The following is a 22,527-nucleotide window of genomic DNA, read 5'->3' as shown; positions in this document are numbered from 1 at the left end:
TGTCGTGTTTTGTTGATTTTCCATGTTTCTGTTGGCCTTGCGTTCATGTTGCCCCATTCAATGGACTGGTTTTGGTGGGGAAAGACCTCCACCTGCAGGTAGGTGTGAGGGTGCCGGCTGGATAGGCTGTGGCAGTTCTTGCCCCAGGGAAGACCAAGAGGTGTAGTCTCTGTGCAGCGTAAGTAGCTGAGTTTAGTGTTGGTGAAGATTGTAGGAGTCCTCCAAGCCCAAGGCAGCAAGCATCTACAGGACTAGTGAGGGCTGTTGGGGACCTCCTGATCTCTTTTTTTCTCCCATGGGGAATTGTTGTGGCCAAGGGGGATCCCCTTGGCACTGGGTTCACCTCATGGACACCCTCTTAGTGGTGGTGGTAGTGGTAGGTGCCCATAGATTGGCCATGGAGCTGGGACTGGACTTGCAAAACAGCTATGAAGCCAGGGTCTGGAGTTTAGACACACATAGGGTGGCTGCAGAGCCAGAGTTGGAAGTGCAAGTACTCACAGAGCAACAGTGGTTCTGGGGTCCAAAGTATTTGTGGGATTAGGAGGAGCATGGCAGCCCTGGTCCTGGGGCAGTGCAACAGCAACTCCTTCTTTTGGGGGGTGCAGCAATGTCTCCTTCTGCAAGGGATCTTTGGAAGTGATGGCTTTTGGTTACCTCAGTGGCAGAAGTTGCTGTTGTCCTCTGTGAAACAGGCCACTGGGGTCGGCACTGATAAACACTACAAGGTCCTCCTCTGTGAAAGCTTCAGGGAATCTGCGGCTGTCATGGGGGCTGTCGAGGTCCTCCACAGAGCGGGCCACTGGGGTCTGCGGTGGCATCCAATATATGGCTGATAATGATAGCCTCCACCCTTCTTTGTTCCTAGCTGTCTCCAGATGTCTCAGCTAAGCCTATCTCCCTAGTGATCCTTTCTGTGTGGTTATTCCCCATTCTTTTGCTCTGTTGTGCTTCTATAGGATCTTAATTGTACTCGAGCCCTCCCAAGGATATTTTCCTTTATGGATTGCTGTCTGTTCCTTGTTTTTTCTTGGGAGAGACTGGGATATTCTACTATGCCATCTTGCTGATGTCGCTCCTCAGAATACTTTCTATCTTGTTCTAATTTGCTTTTCATTTTTGAGCTTTTTGCTATTTAGCTTATCTTTTATTTTATCTTGATAATCACTTTTGACATTCAACAACTTAAATAGTTCTTTTATCATAGGTTGTACTGTTTACTCATCATAGCTACCTTGTGACATAGATATATTGTTATCCCTGTTTTACAGATGAAGAGACTAGATCACAGAGAACATAAGTCATTTGCCCAATCAAGGTTGCATATTTAGTTAGTATGGAACTAAGATATTCAAACACTGGCAGTATGATTCTAACATATACTCTTAACCTCTAGGTTATACTTCCTTTCAGGCTGCTTTGGCTTGTCTTAGCCCTCTGAAGATACTCTTATTTCTGTTTCCTGTGGTATTAGTTCCTTCATTTGTTTATTTTGATGCTTAGCTTTCATGTTACTTACTTTTCTCAAATGTTTGATTTTTGGGTGTGTACTTATTTATTTATTTATTTTTTCGAGGAAGATTAGCCCTGAGCTAACATCTGCTGCCAATCCTCCTCTTTTTGCTGAGGAAGACTGGCCCTGAGTTAACATCCATGCCCATCTTCCTCTACTTTATATGTGGCATGCCTACCACAGCATGGGCTGCCAAGTGGTGCCTTGTCCGCACCCAGGATCCAAACTGGGGAACCCTGGGCCGCCTAAGTGCGACTTGAGTACTTAACTGCTGCGCCACCGGGTCGGTCCCTTTATTTTTGTATTTGATCGAGTCTGTCTAAAAATGCTAGTGTTTGTATCTAGTGATTGTGGTAGGGAGAGTCATGACTTGCTGCTGGGAAGGATATATCAAACTGATTTTGGATATGAGGATATCCTGTTCATCTTCTTTCTGTCCAGCATTATTCTGCCTTTTGATTCATCTACATGTAGTGCAGATACCTCTGATGCTCATCACTTCCTTACTTGGCAATGGTAGGGGAACGGGATCCACCTGCGTGGCTCTTCCTAATGCTATTAGTCTGAGGATTGCTGCAGGATTCTCTCCTGTCCCCCATAACTGCTTCATACTTAACATGGAATATCCCTGAAATTGCCCCCTCGCCGCCTGCCACCCCCCCCCCCCCCCCCCCGCCCCGTAGTTTGTAGTTTACTTCTGGTTGCAGTTTGGGCTGTAGTTTCTTCTCATTTATCTCTTGTCTTTCATTGATTAAATTTTTCATTCCTTTAGGTCATATTCTTGTTTTACAATGTTGTTATGGTTTATTCTCTTATAGTTTTAGTGCTGTTATAATTTATTCTTTTTTTTAGAATTATTATATTGAGGCCATGTTGGTTTATAACATTGTGTAAATTTTGGGTGTACACTATTATATTTCAGTTTCTGTATAGACTGCATTATGTTCACCACCAATAGTCTAGTTTTCATCTGTCACCATATATATGTACCCCTTTATCCTTTTTGCCCCCACCCCCACCCCCTTCCCCCTTCCCCTCTGGTAACCACTAGTCTGTTCTCCTTATCTGTGTGTTTATCTTCCACATATGAGTGAAATCCTATGGTATTTGTCTTTATCTGACGTATTTCGCTTAGCATAATACCCTCAAGGTCTATCCATGTTATTGCAAATGGCATGATTTTGTCTTTTTTATGGCTAAATAGTATTCCATCATACACACACACGCACACGCACCCCTTCTTTATCCATTCATCCGTTCATGGGCACTTGGGTTGCTTCCACATCTTGGCTGATATGAATAATGCTGCGATGAACATAGGAGTGCATAAATCTTTTTGAATTATTGATTTCAAGTTCTTTGGATAAATACCCAGTAATGGAATAGCTGGATCACATGGTATTTCTATTTTTAATTTTTTGAGAAATCTCCATACTGTGTTTCATAGTGATTGCACCAGTTTGCATTCCTATCAGCAGTGTTCAAGGGTTCCCTTTTCTCTACATCTTCTCCAACACTTGTTATTTCTTGTTTTGTTAATTACAGCCATTCTGACAGGCATGAGGTGATATCTCACATAGTTTTGATTTGCATTTCCCTAATAATTAGTGATGTTGAACATCTTTTCATGTGCCTGTTGGCCATCTGTATATCTTCTTCAAAAAAATGTCTGTTCATCTCCTCTGCACATTTTTTGATCAGGTTGTTCATTTTTTTTTGTTGAGTTGTATGAATTCTTTATATGTTTTGGAAATTAATCTCTTGTCAGATATATAATTTGCAAATATTTTCTCCCAGTTGATAGGTTGTCTTTTCATTTTGTTGGTGGTTTCCTTTGCCATGCAGAAGCTTTTTAGTCTGATGTAGTCTCACTTGTTAATTTTTTCTTTTGTTTCTCTTGCCTGAGTAGACATGGTATTGAAAAGATACTGCTAAGACCGATGTCAAGGAGCATACTGCCTATATTTTCTTCTAGGAGTTTTATGGTTTCAGATCTTACATTCAAGTCTTTAGTACATTTTGAATTAGTTTTTGTGTATGGTGTAAGATAATGGTCTACTTACTTTCTTTGCATGTGGCTGTCCAGTTTTCCCAACACCGTTTATTGAAGAGACTTTCCTTTCTCCATTGTATGTTCTTGGCTCCTTTGTCGAAGATTAGTTGTCCATAGATGTGTGGCTTTGTTTCTGGGCTCTCAATTCTTTTCCATTGATCTATGTGTCTGTTTTTGTGCCAGTACTGTGCTGTTTTGATTACTCTAACTTTGTAGTATATTTTGAAGTCAGGGAGTATGATGCCTTTATTCTTTATTCCTGTAATTTTTAGGGTTGTAGGTTTGGAGGTGATTGTGTTGAATATGGTCCTTTCATTTTGATGCTATCTTCTGTCAGTGGTTCTTAATCTTTTCACAGCCATTGACTTCTTTGATCATTTGATGAATTCTATGTATGGTCACCTTTTTTTTTTTTTTTAAGATTTTATTTTTTCCTTTTTCTCCCCAAAGCCCCCCGGTACATAGTTGTGTATTCTTCGTTATGGGTTCTTCTAGTTGTGGCATGTGGGACGCTGCCTCAGCGTGGTCTGATGAGCAGTGCCATGTCCGCGCTCAGGATTCGAACTAAGGAAACACTGGGCCGCCTGCAGCGGAGCGCGCGAACTTAACCACTCGGCCACGGGGCCAGCCCCTTGGTCACCTTTTTTTATATGCAAATACATAGCGATGAACCACCTGTATCTCAAGCAATGGCCAAATGTTAATTTGAGGATTATTAGTTTTGTGGGTGGGTGTGGTTTCTCACAGGGAAGGGGTTTTGTTTTTTGTTACGTTAGAGGTATAAGCCTGTTCCTTGGAGAATAATTTGTTATTCAAGTTTGAGGAAAATTGCTGTAAAAGATATATTTAGCCATAGAGTTAAATAGAGAGACATTCATTTTTAAAATATTAGAAAGATGGAGCTATTTCTTTCTAGTAAACAAAGTTTTATAACATTTCTTTTTTTCCTGTTTTTCCTAGGTTTAACTATAGATCAACACATCATCTTGCGTCTCATGGGTTCTATGAATTTTTAAATTGGTTTGATGAAAGAGCATGGTATCCACTAGGAAGAATAGTAGGTGGTACTGTAAGTATATTTGAAGTTATTTATGTTAATCATTAATTTTTATGGTTATTTGAGTGAATTATTAATTGCCAAGATAATGGAGATTCTTGAAAGCTTTGTATAGTTAACTAATACATTTTTCTTTGGCTGATTATCCAGTATTTAATTTACTAAATCTCTTTTCTTGACACTTCCCGCCCCTCCCACAAACCTGTTTTTGTGTTATCTCACACTAGCCACTATCTCTGACAAGTGGTGGGGGCTGAGAGGGGGATCTCTTGTCATAGTATATCTTAAGTTCAGGTTATGTGTTTCTGTTTTGTTCTATAGCAACTTTATTGAGAAAACATGTTTTGGAAGGAAATAGGAATTTGGAAGAATTAGATAATCCTAATTTTCAAGTCCCAAATCTGTTGTAAATTACTCCAGGTAATTGAGTATTGATAACAATTTATGAGGAGTTATTATATCCATAAGATAACGTAAGGGAAAATATTTTTAGGATTTGGGATGTAAGGAGAATATTGAAGAGAAAGTGAAAGACAGACACCTATTTGGGAAACATTTATGCTTAGTATTTTTTTTCTCAATCAATTTTGTCAGAGGTTTATCAGTTTTATTAGATTTCTTAACCCAAAGAAACTTAGACTTTGTTGATTACCTCTATTTAATGTTTGTCTTCTATTGTATTAATTTCAATTTATTTCCTTCCTTCCACTTTCTTGTTTATTTGGATGTTTTTTTCTGACTTCCTGATACAGTTTGCCCAATAATTTTCAACCTTTCTTTGTTATCACTGTTTTCATTTTCAAGTTATAAATTTCCCACTAATCACTGTTTTAGCTACATTGCATTGGGTTTTATTTATTTATTTATTTATTTAATTTATTCAACCGGAGCTAGCATCTGTGCCAATCTTCCTTTATTTTGTATGCGGATTGCCACCACAGCATGGCCGCAAAGTGGTGTAGGTCCGCACCCTGGGACCAAACGTGGACCACCAAAGCAGAGCATGCTGAACTTAACCAGAAGGCCATGGGGCTGGCCCCTGCAGAAGTTTTCACATGTAGTATTTTCATTATCATTCAAGTCACAATGTATTTTAATTTCCCCTGATTTCTGGATTATTTAGAATTGTATTTTACGTTTAAACATAAGAGGATTTCCCAGTTATCTTTTTTTTGCTTTATATTTCAAATATATTGTGGTTAGAGAACAAATTCTATAATGTCAATACTTTGAAATTTGAGACTGGATTTTTGTGGTCTAGGATATAGACAAATTTTATAAATGTTCTCTATGTGTTTGGAAAGAATATGTTCTCTGTGGTAGTAAGATGTTCTGTTTCTAATCTGGGCATCTTCTTATCTTTGATGCAAATAGAGATAAAGATACAAGGAAAGTAGTCATGATGCTCTCCAGGGCAAATCAGAAAGATATTGAATAGTAAGAAATGTGGTAGATGGCTGTTATCTGCACTTCTTGTGGTGCTAATATTGTCATATACCTTATTGTATTAATATTTGATGACTATCGTTTGTTTGCTAGTGTGTTTATAACTTTTTATCTTGACTTCATCCTCAGTGGAGGCTTGTTTCTGAGGCTTCTGGTGTCCTGGTGTTTGAGACCATCCCTATAATAATCTTTCTCGTTTGCATTTGTTTCTATTCAAAGCTTTGTAAATAAGACAGGAGTTCTTTATTGTTTCCCTTGATGAATGGGTAGAATTTGTCTAGTCTAGTTTCATAAATAGCTAGCCCTGGTGGTCTAGTGATTAAGGTTCAGCACTGTCATCGCCACAGCCTGGATTCATTTCCTGATCAGGGAAACCACACCACCCATCTGTCAGTTGTCATATTGTGGTGGCTGCATGTTGCCGTGATGCTGAAAGCTGTGCCACTAGGATTTCAAATAGCAGAAGGGTCATCCATGGTCATCCATGGATAGGTTTCAGCGGAACTTCCAGACTAAGACAGACTAGGAAGAAGGACCCACTTCCAAAAACTGGCAATGAAAACCCTACGAATAGCTGCAGAGCATTGTCTGATACAGTGCTGGAAGATGAGAGGATGGTGCAAAAAGACTAGGCAGGGTTCTACTCTGCTGTCCACAGGGTTAGCCAGGAGTCGGAATTGACTGGATGGCACTACCAACAACAGAGTTTTGTAAACGGGCCCTGGTTTTGTGCTGGGAATTAGGCCGTTTCTCTGATCACTGTGTTAAATCATAATCCCCTATCTAAAGTCCCTAAGGTGTATATCAAGCCTGATGTGGTTTTTTTTTCCCCTCCCTTTTGGGCTCCAATGGCATCAGTTCCTACTTTGAATTTCCCCTTTATTTTTGGCATCTGGAGGGTTCCCTGTCTTCTGAGCTTAAGTAATGCCTTTGTTGTTGGGTGATTTTCTTTTGTTTGGTTAGGCTTTTTTGGTCTTTTGATCCAATACTTCTGTGTATTTTGGCTATACTTTGTAAGTCAGCTCAGTCTGCCATATTGTCATGGATGTATTGACTTACCTTTAGAGGTATTTTCAAAGTCATATCCTTTTGTTTTGAATATGGCTGACAAAATCCAACACTGGGACCTGGTATTATCGTATGTGAAATAGAACAAAATTTTAATTTTTAACACTAGTGATAATTCCCACACTTTTTTCCACCTTCCTTTATTCCATTCTGCTTCCATGAATACAAAAGGTATTTAGCATCCATTTTGTGCTAATGATTGTCCTGGATGCTGATGAAATTTTTCCTGCTATTTTGGATCTTATATTCTTGTGACAGTGTTTAGTTAATAGACAAATAAAAAAGGTAAAATAAATAGTATGTGAAATGTTGATAAGTGCTATGGAGGAAAAGAAAGGGAGTAGGTTGAAGACCATGAGGAGTTTGCAATTTTAAATAGTACAGCTTGGAAAGAAATTTATAGCATTCTTTATAGTTTCAATGATGGAGAAAGAAAAGAATCTTTTAGGATTTAGCTAAGGATGGAAATGTAAATACAGTAGGACCCCCTTATCCACAATTTCACTTTTCACAGTTTCAGTTGGCTGTGGTCAACTGCAGTCTGAATATATTAAATGGAAAATTCCAGAAATAATTCCTAAGTTTTAAATTGCATCCTGGTCTGAATAGCATGATGAAATCTCACATTGTCCTTCTCCGTCCCACCTTGGATGTGAATCATTCCTTTGTACAGCATATCCACACTGTATACGCTACCTGTCCATTAGTCACTTAGTAGCCTATTCAGTTATCAGATCACCTGTCGCTGTATTGCACTGCCTGTGTTTGAGTAACACTTATTTTGCTTAATAAATGGCCTCAAAGCTCAAGAGTAGTGATGCTAGCAGTTTGGATATGCCAGTGAGAAGCCATAAAGTAGATTCCTTTAAGTACAAGGGTGAAAGTTCGTGACTTAATAAGGAAAGAAAAGAAATTGTATGCTGATTTGCTAAACATTGTAGCTGAGGTTGCTAAGATCTACAATAACTTTTATTATGTTGTTATAATTGTTCTGTTTTATTATTGTTAATCTCTTAGTGTGCCTGATTTATAAATTAAACTTTATCAAAGGTATGTATGTATAGGAAAAAACATAGTCTATATGGGGTTCAGTACAATCCTAGGTTTCAGGTATCCACTCACGATGTTGGAACATATCCCCTGTGGATAAGGGGGGACTATCATACATGTTTTAATCACTGATGAATAGCTCAGAAATAATGTCCTATTTACTGTTCTTTGAATCCTCTTAATAAAGCTTTCATATTCCACTTTTAGAGAGTGAGGGTGAGGAGTACAACTATTTATTGGCCTCTTCTAGATTATTATTTCCCTTCCATCCTTAAATACTTTAGGTGGTTTAAAAACATTCAACCTTCCAGGAGTTCCAAAATATTATCTTTGAATTCACCAAATGACTAGTCTTTCTTTTCCTAGCTAGAGTTGTTTACTTTCCAAATCTTGGCTTTGAAAGGGAAAAATCATTTATAAATACCACTTAAATAATATTGCATATAACTTTTCTTCATCTTCTCTCCTTTTCTCATTCTCTTATACATACACAAATTATCAGCAAAATTGGAGCATGTTAAAACACCAAACTTAAGTGTAAGTTAGACTAGGACTCTGTTTTATAGTGAAAAAACAGTTAATGGGATCAATAAGAAAGTTACCTATGGTTTTCCATTGTTAAACATTTTCAATTTTGATCATTCATTCTATCTGATCTTTTATTTAAATATCTATCTCTCCATATCTGTGCTTTTTCTTGGTATCCAATCCAAAAGAACATTTAATTTTGTAGTGTGTGAGGAAGGCAAACTGTTTTGAGATCTTATTCTCAAACTTACAGTAAACAACATGTAATAATACAGAAAAGAACTTATGTTCATGTTTTCCTGCCTCACTGTATATGTAATTAAAATTTTCGATGTTTTTCTTCCTAGGTTTACCCAGGGTTGATGATAACAGCTGGCCTTATCCATTGGATTTTAAATACATTGAACATAACAGTTCACATAAGAGATGTATGTGTGTTCCTTGCACCAACTTTTAGCGGCCTTACATCTATATCTACTTTTCTGCTTACCAGAGAACTTTGGAACCAAGGAGCAGGACTTTTAGCTGCTTGTTTTATTGCTATTGTACCAGGTTACATTTCTCGGTCAGTAGCTGGATCCTTTGATAACGAAGGCATTGCTATTTTTGCACTTCAGTTCACATACTACCTTTGGGTAAGTAACACTTAATGTTTTGCTGCTATTAATATGCATGAACTTTCTCCTAAAATGCTATTGGTTGTACTCATTTATCTTTTATCAATTATAGTTGCATTCAGAGCTCTCTGTTACTATTCATAATAAATTTAATAATGAATAACATTTAAAAATGGTACTGTTCTCTCTATTATATATATATGTATGTACGTGTATATATATAATTTTGACAACAATCTTGTTACACCTATTTTACAGGCAATGATAATATCCTTACTTTATAAGTCATAGTTCCAAAAAACAAGGTATTGGTTTTTTTTTGTTTCTTTTTTGGAGAGGAAGGGGATCAGAAAGACTTTGGAAAGTTGAAATGTGGTTCAGTGGCTTGAGATTTTGAATTCTGTTTGTGAAACTGGCATTATTTTGCTGTTGCCAAGTTTTCTCCTCCCAATCTATATACCTTTTATTTCCTTTTCTTGTCTTATTGCATTAGCTAGTACTTCCAGTACAGTGTTGATAGGGGACAGGCTTGCCTTGTTCCTGATCTTAGTGGGAAGGCTTTAGGTTTCTCACCATTAAGTATGGTGTTAGCTGTAGATTTTTTGTAGATATTATTTATCAAGTTAAGGAAGTTCTGCTATATTTCCAGTTTGCTAGGAGATTGTATCGTGAATCGATGTTGAATTTCGTCAAATCCTTTTTCTGCGTCTATTCATACAGTTACGTGATCTTTTCCCATTGACCTTTTGATGTGATGAATTATGTTAATTAATTTTCAAATGTTGAACCAGCCTTTCGTACCTGCGATAAATCTTACTTGGTTGTGATATATAATTTCTATAATACATTGTTGGATTTGATTTGCTAATATTTTGTTGAGTTTTGCATCTGTGTTTATAAGAGATTATTGATCTGTAGTTTTCTTATGTCTTGTTTGGTTTTGGTATTAGGATAATTCTGGCCCTATAGAATGAGTTAGGAAGTATTCCCTTTGCTTTTATTTTCTTAAAGAGATTGTAGAGAATTGGTATAATTTCTTCCTTAAATGTTTGGTAGAAGTCACCAGTGAACTTGAACTGGTGCTTTCTGCTTTGGAAGTTATTATTACTTCAATCTCTTTAATAAATACAGGCTTATTCAGATTGTCTATTTCTTTACATGTGAATTTTGGCAGATTTTGTCTTTCAAGGAATTGGTCCATTTCATTTAGGTTATCAAATTTGTGGGCATAGAATTGTTTATAGTATCTCTTTATTACCCTTTTAATTAATGCCCATGGGATTTGTAGTAATGTCCCTTCTTTCATTTCTAATATTTCTAATTTGTGTCCTCTTTTTCTTAGCCTGTTTAGAGGCTTATTGATTTTGTTGATCTTTCAAAGAACCAATTTTTGGTTTCATTGATTTTTCTCTGTTGATTTCTTGTTTCAGTTTCATTGATTTCTGCTGTAGTTCATATTTCTTTTTTCCTACTTCCTTTGGATTTAAATTGCCCTTCTTTTTCTGGATCTTTCTTTTCTGCTATATGCATTTAGTGCTATGAATTTCCCTATAAGCACTGCTTTCTCTGTATCCTACAAATTTTGAAAAGTTGTGTTTTCATTTTTACTTAGTTAACAGTATTTTAAATTTCTCTTGTGCTTTCTTCTTTGACCCATGTGTTACTTAGAATTATGTTGTTTAATCTCCATGTATTTTGAGATTTTCCAAGTTATCTTTCTGTTACTGATTTTTAGATTAATTCCATTGTGGGCTGAAAACACACATTATGTGATTTCTGTTCTTTTAAGTTTGTTAAGGTGTGTTTTGTGGCCCAGAATATGATTTATCTTGGGACTGTTCCCTGTGATCTTGAGAACAAGGTGTATTCTGCTATTCTTAGATGAAGCAGTCTATAGATGTCCATTATATCCACCTGATTGATGATGTTGTTGAGTTCAACTACATCCTTACTGATTTTCTGTCTGCTGGATCTGTCCATTTCTGAGAGAGGGGTTTTGAAGTTTCCAATTGTGATAGTGGATTCTTCCAATTCTCCTCGCAGTTCTATCAGTTTTTTCCTTAGATAGTTTGGCACTCTGTTGTTAGGCACATATACTTTAAGAATTATGTCTTCTTGGAGAATTAATCTGTTTATCATTATGTAATGCCTTTCTTTATCCCTGATACCTTTCATTGCTTTGAAGTCTGCTCTGTCTGAAATTAATATAACTACTGCTTTCTTTTGATTAGTGTTAGCGTGGTATATTTTTTGTCATCTATTTGTTTATTTTTATTTTATTTTTTATTTTTATTTATTTATTTATTTTTGAGGAAGATTAGCCCTGAGCTACTATCCCTTGCCAATCCTCCTCTTTTTGCTGAGGAAGACTGGCCCTGACTAACATCTGTGCCCATCTTCCTCTGTTTTATACATGGGACACCTGCCACAGCATGGCTTGATAAGCAGTATGTAGATCCGCACCTGGGATCTGAACCAGCAAACCCCAGGCCACTGAGGCAGAGTGCACGAATTTAAGACCTGTGCAACTGGGCCGGCCCCATCCTCTATTTATTTTTAATCTGTATTTGTCTTTATGCTTTTTAAGAAACACAAAAGTGGTCTTGTCTATAGTTTTGTATTCTTTATTTTCTTCTAACATATGAATCTGAACCATTGCAGGAGTGTGTTAGCTGGCACCTTAATTACCTTTTAACATTTTTTAAAATTTAACCTTTAAAAATTGAGATAAAATTCACGTGAAATAAAATTCACCACTTTAACCTTTTTAAAGTGTACAATTCAATTGTTTTTAGTATCTTCTATTTTTAGTATATGTGCTGCCAAAGCAAGCACAAGTATCTTCTATTATTTACAGACATTTCTCCCTAAAGAAATCCTGTACCTCCCAATTCCCACCCTCCCTCCATTGATTTAATTTCTGTCTCTGTAGACTTACCTATTCTGGACATTTCATATAAATAAAACCCACGTAAGATCCCACATAAAATATATGAATTTTTATGTATGATTTCTTTAGCTTTACATAATCATTCATGTCTTTGACATGTATCAATACTTCATTCCGTTTTATGGCCGAATAATCCATTGTATGGATATGTCATATTTTTTAATCCTTCACCAGTTGATGGACATTTGAGTTGTTTTTGTGTATTAGCTATTATGAATAATGCTACTCACATTTGTGTACAAGTTTTGGTGTTTACATATGTTTTCATTTCTCTTTAGTATATACCTAAGAATGGAATTATTGGTTCACGTGGTAACTCTGTGATTAACCTTTTTGAGGAACTGCCAGACTCTTTTCCCACAGTGTTTGCACCATTTTACATTCCCACCAGCAGTGTATGAGGGTTTTGATTTCTCTAAATCCTCACCAATACTTGTTTTTTTCTGTTTTTGTTGTTACTTTTCTGTTGCCTACTGGTGTGAAGTGGTGTCTCATATGAGTTTTTTTTAATTGTTGTAAAATATACATAACATAAAATTAACCGTCTTTAACCATTTGTAAGTGTAGAGTTCAGTTCTACCCATTACACAATAACTCCCCATTCTTCCCTGCCCCAGCCCCTGGCAACCACCATTCTACTTTCTGTCTCTGTGATTTTGAGTACTCTAAGTATCTCATGTGAGTGGAATTATATAGTTTTTATCTTTTTGTGACTGGCTTATTCACTTGATATAAAGTTCTCAAGGTTCATCCATATTGTAACATATGTCAGAATTTCCTTCCTTTTTAAGGCTGAATAATATTCTTTGATATTTATATACCATATTTTGTTTATCCATTCATCCTTTGATGGACACTGGGTTGCTTTCATGTTTTAGCTATTGTGAATAATGTTGCTGTGCACATAGATGTACAAATATCTCTTCGAGACCCTGCTTTTAATTCTTTTGTGTATATACCCAAAAGTGAAATTGCCAGATTGTGTGGTAATTCCATTTTCAGTTCTTTGAGGAACCACCATACGTTTTTCCATAGCTGCTGTACCATTTTACATTCACATCAACAGTACACAAGGGTTCCAGTTTCTCTATGTCCTCACCAATACTTGTTATTGTTTTTTTTTTTGGATAGTAGCTTTCTTAATGGTTGTGAAGTGGTATCTCTTGTAGTTTTAATTTGCATTTCCCTAACGATCTGTGATGTTGAGCATCTTTTCATGTGGTTAATGGCCATTTGTATATCTTTGGAGAAATGTTTATGTAAGTCCTTTCCCCATTTTTGAATCTGGTTGTTTTTTGTTGATGAGTTTTAGGAGTTCTCTATGTAATAGATGATAATCCTTTATATAATCCTCTGTAATGTATAATAATCTTCTATATAATCCTTTGAAGATACATAATTTGCAAATTCTTCCCCATTCTGTGCATTGCTTTTTTTATACTGCTGATACTGTCTTTTGATGCACAAAATTTTTAATTTTTCATGAAGTCAAATTTGTTTATTTTTTCATTTATTGCTGTGCCTTTGGTGTCATAGTCAAGAAATCATTGCCAAATCTAATATCATGAAGCTTTTGCCCTGTTTCTTCTGAGATATTTAGGTCTTTTTGTATAAGGCATTAGGGAAGGGTCCAACTTCATTATTTTGCACATGGATATCCAAGTTTTCCAGTACCAGTTGTTGAAAAGACTGTCCTTTCCCCATTGAATGGTCTTGGCACCCTGGTCAAAAAGCATTTGACCATATATACAAAAGTTTATTTCTGGGGGTTCTATTATGTTCCTTTGGTCTATCTGTAAGTATGTCTTTATACATTTGTAGTAAGTTTAAAATCAGGAACTGTGTGTCCTTCAGTTTTGTTTTTCTTTTTCAAGATCCTTTTGGTTATTAGGGGTCCCTTGAGATTCCATTTGAATTTTAGGATGGGTTGTTTTTACTTCTGCAAAAAACAACACTGGGATTTTGATACAGATTGCTTTGACTCTGTAGATTACTTTGGGTATTGTCATCTTAGCAATACTGTCTTCTAATCCATGAATGAACATGGGATGTGTTTCTATTTATTTATGTCTTCTTTAATTTCTTTCAGTGATGTTTTATAGTTTTCATTGTACAGGTCTTTTACTTCATTAGTTAATCCATAAGTATTTTATTCTTTTTGATACTACTATTACTTGGGATCTTTTGGTAATTTCCTTTTCAGATTGTTCATTATTAGTTTATAGAAATGCAGCTGATTTTTGTGTGTTGACTTTGTATCCTTTTACTTAGCTGAGTTCATTTATTGGCTCTAACTTTTTTTTTTTTTTTTTGGTGGGGAAGATTGGCCTTGAGCTAACATCTGTTGCCAATCTTCCTCTATTTTGTGTGTGAGATGCTGCCACAGCATGGCTTGATGACTGGTGTGTGGGTCCATGCCCAGGATCCAAACTGGCGAACCCTGGGCTACCAAAGCGAAGCGTGTGAACTTAACCACTATGCCACCAGCCTGGCCCAGCTCTTAATATTTTATGTGTGTGTGGAATCTAGTGTTTTCTCCATATAAGGTCATATTACTTGCAAACAGTGATAGTTTTACTTCTTCCTTTCCAATTTGGATGCCTTTTATATTTTTTCTTGCCTAATTGCTCTGGATAGAACTTCAAGTACTATGATGAATAGAAGTGGAGAAAGTGGGCATTCTTGTCTTGTTCCTAATCTTAGAGGAAAATCTTTCACCATTGAGTGTGTTTGCTGTTTTTCATATATGGTTTTTATTATATATTATATATTGACATATATGTTATTAAATATGTAATGTGTGTTTTATATTATAGATTAGTACATAATATATTGTGTATTAATATTATTTGTATACTTATTAAACATGATATTTCTCTGTTGGATGCAGGTATTCCTGCAGTAGACAGGAAAGGCTCATGAGTACAGTATTCCTCAAGTTCTTGCATGTTTAAACCCGTTTTTTTATAGCCTCATACTTGAGAGTTTGGCTGGATATAAAGTTCTAGATCATATGTCCTTTGCTTGAATTTTTTCAAATTGTTGTACCACCATCATTTTATTTTGCTTGTTACTGTTAAGAACCTAATTGATTAGCAGACATTTGGATCTATTCAAAACATCTGTGAAACATTTGCTCCACGCCATAAGGTTCTTGACTTTTGGTCCTGTCCAAAATGTCCATAAGACATTTGGACATCCAAAACATCCATGAGCATATTTCGTCCAAGCCAGATGGTTTTGGACAGGACCAAATATCAGGGACCTTTGGGCATGGACCAATTGTCCTGCAAGGGCCTAATTTTATGTTTTTCGTAAGAAATCTGGTCTTTTTTTCCTGAAGTAATAGAGGATTTTTTCCTACAGCATTAAAGTCTAATAAATTTCTTAGAATATGTCCCAAAGTTAACCCTTCTGGTAATGATGGCCCCTTTCAACATGTAGATTGATTATTTTTTATTCCTGGAAAGTTGTCTTTGGTTAGTTTTAAATATTAGTTTGTTTCACTGTTTCATTTTCCTTGGATCTTCTTCCTAACTTGTACATCACTTTCTTTATGACCCTTTCTTTTTCTTTCTCTTAGCTGTTTTCCTTCCTCTCCTTTTAATATGCTGCTGAATTCTGTTTGCTAGTATTTTGTTGAGAATTTCTGCATCAGTGTTTGTAGGTGATATTGCTCAGTAGGTTTTTTTGTAGCATTTTTGTCTGGCTTTGGTATCAGGTTAATGCTGGCTTCATAGAATGAGTTAGGAAGTCTTACGTCCTCGTCAGTTTTTTAGAATAGTTTGAGAAGGATTAGTGTTAGTTCTTTTAATGTTTTGTATAATTTACCAGTGAAGCCGTCAGGTCTAGGACTTTTCTTTGTTGGGAGATTTTTTGATTACCAATCCAATCTGCTTACTATTCCTAGGTCTATTCAGATTTTCTATTTCTGTGTGATTTAGTATTGATAGGTTTTATATATTTATAGGAATTTGTCCTTTTCATGTGGGTAACCCAATTTGTTGGCAATACAGTTATTCATAGTACTCTCTATAATCCTAATTTCTGCTGAATTAGTAGGAATGTTCCCGTTTTCATTTCTCATTTAGTAATTTGAATCTTCTCTCTTTTTTTCTTAGGCCAACCAGCTAAAGGTTTGTTGCTTTTGTTAATCCAAAAAAGAAAAACCAAGTTTTTCTTTGGGTTTCATTGCTTGGTTGGGGTTTCATTGATTTTTCTTTATTATTTCTCTATTCTCTGTTTTATCTCTTTATTATGTCCTTCCTTCTGCTAGTTTAGGTTCAGTTTGTTCTTCTTTTTCCAGTCTCTTAAGTTGTAAAGTTAGGTTGTTAATTTGAGATCTGCTTTTTTTTTTAAATGTATTTGTTTATAGTTGTAAATTTCCCCCTTAGCACTGTCCCTTTAGTTTTGGTATGTTATGTTTTCATTTTCATTCATCTCTAAATTTTTTCTTATTTTCCTGTGATTTCTTCTTTGATACATTGGTTGTTTAATTTCCACAAATTTGTGTATTTTCTAATTTCACTTCTGTTTTTTATTTCTAACCTCATTCCCTTGTGATCAGAGAAAATACTTTGTATAGTATCTTTAAATCTATTAATAGAGACTTAATTTGTAGCCTAACATATGGTGTATCCTGGAAAATGTCCTATGTGCATTTGAGAAAAATGTGTATGCTGCTGTAATGTTGGGTAGAGTGTTCTGTATGTCTCTTAGAGCTAGTTGGTCTATTGTGGTCCTCCATTTCTTTGCATATCTTCTCTCTGGTTCTATCAGTTATTGAGAGTGGGATATTGAAGTCTCTAATTATTATTGTAGAACTATCTGTTTCTCCTTTCGTTTCTGTCAGTTTTTGCTTCATATAATTTGATGGCCTGTCATTAAGTGTGTAAATGTTAATTGTTATACTTGCTGTGCTGAAACATTTATTAATATATATTGTCCTTTTTTGTCTTAGCCTTTTTTGATTTAAAGTCTGTTTTGTCTGATAATAGTATAGTCACCCTTGTTCTCTTTTGGTTACTATTTGCATGGGATGTCTTTTTCTATCCTTGCACTTTATTTGTGTCTTTAGATCTGAAGTGAGTGTCTTGTAGACACCATATAGTTGAACCATGTGTTTTTATCCATTATGCCAATCTGTCTTTTGATTAGAAAGTTTAATCTGTTTATATTTAAAGTGATTATTAATAAGGAGGGTCTTGTTTCTGTCATTTTGCTATTTGTTTTCTGTATGCCTTGTAGCTTTTCTGTCCCTCATTTCCTTCATTGCTGTCATCTTTTAGTTGATATTTTTTGTTGGGAAATATTATAAATTCCTTTCTCATTTCCCTTTGTATATATTCTATAGCTATTTTGTTTGTGGCTTCCATGGAGGTTACGTTTGAACATCCTAAAATTATAATACTCTTATTTGAATTTATACTAGCTCATCTTCAATAATATGCAAAAAACCTGCTTCTTAAAGCTCCATTCCTACCCCTTTTGGTTGCTGATGTTACTAAATTACATCTTTATACATTGTATGGGTGCAAAAACATAAACTAATAATTCTTTTAAATGTGTTAGTCTCTTAAATTATGTAGAAGACAAAATTTGGAATTACAAACCAAAGTTATAGTAATACTAGCTTTTACTAGCTTTTAGACTATTTTTTATTTTTACTATTATTTTGTTTGCCTATTTGGGGTCCTTTGCATTTCCATATGAATTTTGGGGTCAACTTGTCCATTACAACATTATTTTTCTTTGTGACATAATTTTTTTTATTAGCTCAACAGATAGTTTTGTAGAATACAGTATGGATCAGGTGCTGTTTTATATGTTTGATCATATAGGGTTAAATGAAGCTGATGACCTAGTAGGAGAAATTATGGATGTCATAATGCTTTTAAGGATTGTAGAGTGACAGAATGATAAAGCATCCTCACTAAGGACTGAGAGATTATGTAGTGAGTTTTTCATGTGTTCTGTTTTTTAAAGCAAGACATTTAACATAAACTAGGTTTAAAGTGGAAGCAGCTCTAGTATTTGAAATCAGAATACTTGGGTTTGAGTTCTGGCATAAAAAAAGTTATTTTCTGACTCATGGCAAGGTGTTTGATGCTTCTTATCTCATTCAGTTTTCTTATAAATAAAATATAAAAAATGTTTTGGCTACAGAGTTGTAATAGATAATTAACATTTATTTAAAGTTGGATCATTACCAATTGAAAATAAAAATAATAACAGTTCTAACTACTCTGAAAAGTTGTTAGCAAAGTGAAGTTATGAACTTGAAAACACTTTATCCTGTGTAATCTCTAAAATGTAAATTAAGTTGTCTACTGATTCCTCATCTGGTGTTTATTTTTAAGACACTGCTTAATCTCTTTCGTTTAGTTGTTAAACCAACTGTTTAACCTCTTTTAAAAGATATATATTTTTAAAATTTAAAAGATTAAGTATGGGGCCGGCCCCGTGGCACAACAGTTAAGTTTGCACGTTCTGCTTCCCAGCAACCCAGGGTTCACCAGTTCGGATCCCAGGTGTGGACATGGCATCGCTTGGCAAAAGCCAGGCAGTGGTAGGCATCGCATATATAAAGTAGAGGAAGATGGGCACGGATGTTAGCTCAGGGCCAGTCTTTCCTTGGCAAAAAGAGGAGGATCGGCAGCAGTTAGCTCAGGGCTAATCTTCCTCAAAAAAAAAAAAAAAAAAGATTAAGTACTCTGGGTCGCAGCATTATTTTCAAAGCACTGTCGATGGACATTTTTAAATACGCTTTTGGATTCATGTTCTATAGAGATTCTACCTTTTTTCGTCAGAATCGAGTGGTTAAGAGTACAGTCTTTGGAGCCAAACTGCCATGGTTTGTTTTCCTCTTTGAATTCCAGCTCTGTCCTTGTGGGTTGTTTAAACCACTCTATGTCTATTTCGTCAACTGTAAAATGGAAGTAATAATAGTACCTACCTCATATGATTTAAACAAGTTTATATATTTACATAAATATATATGTAAATAAAATAAATTTATATCAAGTTATAGAACATTGTGGGAACACAGAAGGTGATGAGAACATGTTTGTTGTTACTTCTGTTGTTACTGTTCACCAAAAACAAAGCTAATGCAGATGAGATAGTACTTGGAACAGTGCTTATCAGATTGCCTCCTATAGATTTTTTTTTCAAGTTGGGAAGAACTGACATCTTAACAATATTTAGTCTTCCTGTCATAAACATGGACTATCTCTCCGTTTATTCAGCTTTTTTTTTAATTTCTTTTAACAGAGTTTGGTAGTTTTCCACATATGAATTCTATACATACTCTGTTAGATTTATACCTATGTATGTATGTATTGCTGTGGTAATAGGCATTGTGTTCTAAATGGTACTGTATATTTTATTTTAAATTCCAATTGTTTTTTGCTAGTATATAGGGACTCAGTTGAATTTTGTATCCTACAGCATTGCTTATTATCAGCCATTAGTTCCAGTAGTTTTTTTTTTTTAATTCTTTGGGATTTTCTACATAGACTGTCACGTCATCTGCAAACAAAAACAACCTTCTCTTCCCAATCCGTATACTGTTTCTTTTTCTTTTATTATTGCATCAGCTAGTACTTCCAGTTCAATGTTGAAAAGGAGTATTGAGAGGGGACATCCTTGCCTTGTTCCTGATCTTAGTGGGAAAGCTTTATTTTCTCACCGTTAAGTATGATGTTAGCTGTAGACTTTTTGTAGGTATTCTTTATCAAGTTGAGGTAGTTCCCCTCTGTTGCTGCTTTGCTTAGAGATTTTATCTTGACTGGGTGTTGGATTTTCTCAAATGCTTTTTCTGCATCTATTGATAAAATTATATGATCTTTTTCCTTTAACTTTTTGATGTGTTGGATTACATTGTTTTTCAAATGTTGAACCACCCTTGAATACCTGGTTATATTCCACCTAGTCGTGGTGTGTAAGTCTTTGTATTCATTATTGGATTCAGTTTGCTAATATTTTGTTGAGAATTTGAATGTTTGGCAGAATTCACCAGTGAAACCATCTGGGCCTGGTGTTTTCTGTTTTGGAAGTTATTAATTATTGATTCAATTTCTTTGATAAAAATGGCCTATTCAGATTATCTATTTTAGGGTTTAAAGTTTCAATTCTAATTTGCTATGCTTTTTTTGTGTATGGTTTGACCCATTGTTCAAACATCGTATAACTCCATTGTAACTAATTCTACCTTTAGGTTAAGTTTAGGGACAAACTTAGCAAAGGAGAAAGAAATGATTTTAATTCTGTCAGAACAAGTGTCATCTTTCCTACCCAGGCCTTTACCATATTCCCTCAGAATAGGAAGATCTGAGCTAAACTAAACTTTTCCTTTGTCCTATTAATTAGGTAGTAGTAAACCTTCTGTGCTTTGTACTCATTAAGCAGTAGTAAGCTACTAAACAAATATAACCAAATTAAGGACAATTACAAAGCTGGAGCAGAAAGGCTTGTGAGATACACAGGTGTGACTCATGGCCATACCAAGTTTGATCTGTCCAGTGTTTTTTGTGGATAGGTACCAGCTTATTCTTGCTTTGAAGAAAGGTTATAATGAAAGTGAAATGAAGGCTCACCTTTTAAGATTCTTTTTGTTGCCCACTAGGTAAAATCTAAACTAGCATTTTCTAACTGCCAGACTATAGGACTTTTTTGTTCTAAAACTTTTATTGGGTCTTTGATCATGCTTACTAATTTTTGTTGCAAAAGTATTATAATTAGGGCCTGGCCCTGTGGCCGAGTGGTTAAGTTCACGTGCTCCTCTGCAGGCGGCCCAGTGTTTCATTGGTTCGAATCCTGGGCGCGGACGTGGCACTGCTCATCAGACACGCTGAGGCAGCATCCCACATGCCACAACTAGAAGGACCCACAACGAAGAATATACAACTATGTACCGGGGGGCTTTGGGGAGAAAAAGGAAAAAAATAAAATCTTTAAAAAACAAAATTAGAGTTAAATTACAGAAAATTGAGTAAATACAAAAAAATTACTCGTAGTTCTAGCACCTTTAACTAGACATTTTGATATATTTTCTATCTGTATTCATTTTCCCACACATGTTACTATTTCCTCCTATGCATAGTTGGTAATTGTTTGCTAAGTACAATTCTGTATCCTGCCTGTTTTATTTAATGTATCTTTGCTTGAGTAAAGAAGAAGGCAAGAGATCTCTCTACCCTGCCTGGCAGCTGGTTAATTCTAAAGATGCTTGTCTTTACCTTTCCCTTTTCTAGTAAGCCATCCCATTTTGTAGGATCTCTTAGAAAGGAGTTGCCTTCCTGACAGGTTAATCTTTTTTTTATTTTTTGGTTTTCCTCTTTTTTCTTTTTAAAACAGCTTTACTTAGGTATAATTTATGTACAATAGAATTCACCTATTTTAAGTTTTATGAGTTTTAGTAAATTTGTAAATTTCTGTAACCATCATGGCAATTCAATTTTAGATCATTTCCATCGCTCCCAAAAGTTCTTTCGCTTCTGTTTGCAGTCAAGCCCCACTTGTCTACCTATCTCTAGACCCAGGCAACCACTCATATGCTTTCTATTTCTAGAAATTTCATGTAAATAACATCATATAATATATATTCTTTTGTGTTTATCTTCTTTTGCTTACCATGTTTTAGTGGTTTATTCATGTTGTGGCGTGTGTCAGTAGTTTACTTCTTTTTATTGTTGAGTAAGATTCCACTGTGTGGATATATACCACATTTTGTTTAACTGTGTATCAGTTGGTAGACATTTGGATTTCCAGATTTTGGTTATTATGAGTAATGCTGCTATGAATATTAGGTACAGGTGTTTGCGTGGACATATGTTTTCATTTTTTCTAGGTAGTAAATAGCCAGGAATAGAATTGCTGGGTTGTGTATTTGGTATAACTCCTTAAAAAGCTACCAAACTGATAATCAACAACAACTACAGCAAAGTAGCAGGGTATAAAATTAACGTGCATAAATCAGTAGCATTTCTATACACTAACAATGAACTAACAGAAAAAGAACTCAAGAACTCAATCCCATTCACAATCACAACGAAAAGAATAAAATACCTTGGGATAAACTTAACCAAGGAAGTGAAGGATCTATACAATGAAAACTACAAGACTTTCTTGAAAGAAATTGACGATGACATAAAGAGATGGAAAGACATTCCTTGCACATGGATTGGAAGAATAAACATAGTTAAAATGTCCATACTGCCTAAAGCAATATACAGATTCAATGCT

General features: G+C 35.3%; 1 protein-coding gene across 2 annotated transcripts in view; it reads left to right on the top strand.

Moving 5' to 3' along the window:
• Positions 1–22,527, top strand: part of STT3B (STT3 oligosaccharyltransferase complex catalytic subunit B) — a 112,137-nt gene that overhangs the window by 45,513 nt on the left and 44,097 nt on the right. For both annotated transcript variants that reach the window (XM_023620807.2, XM_023620806.2), the window contains exons 2-3: positions 4,527–4,635; positions 9,063–9,350. In XM_023620807.2, coding sequence (XP_023476575.1) covers positions 4,527–4,635; positions 9,063–9,350 — 397 coding nt within the window. The remainder of the gene's footprint in view (positions 1–4,526; positions 4,636–9,062; positions 9,351–22,527) is intronic.

Source organism: Equus caballus, chromosome 16 (assembly GCF_041296265.1).
Source record: "Equus caballus isolate H_3958 breed thoroughbred chromosome 16, TB-T2T, whole genome shotgun sequence".
Lineage (NCBI taxonomy): Eukaryota > Metazoa > Chordata > Mammalia > Perissodactyla > Equidae > Equus > Equus caballus.
Note: the sequence above shows the minus strand (reverse complement) of the source record. Positions and strands in the feature narration are given on the sequence as shown.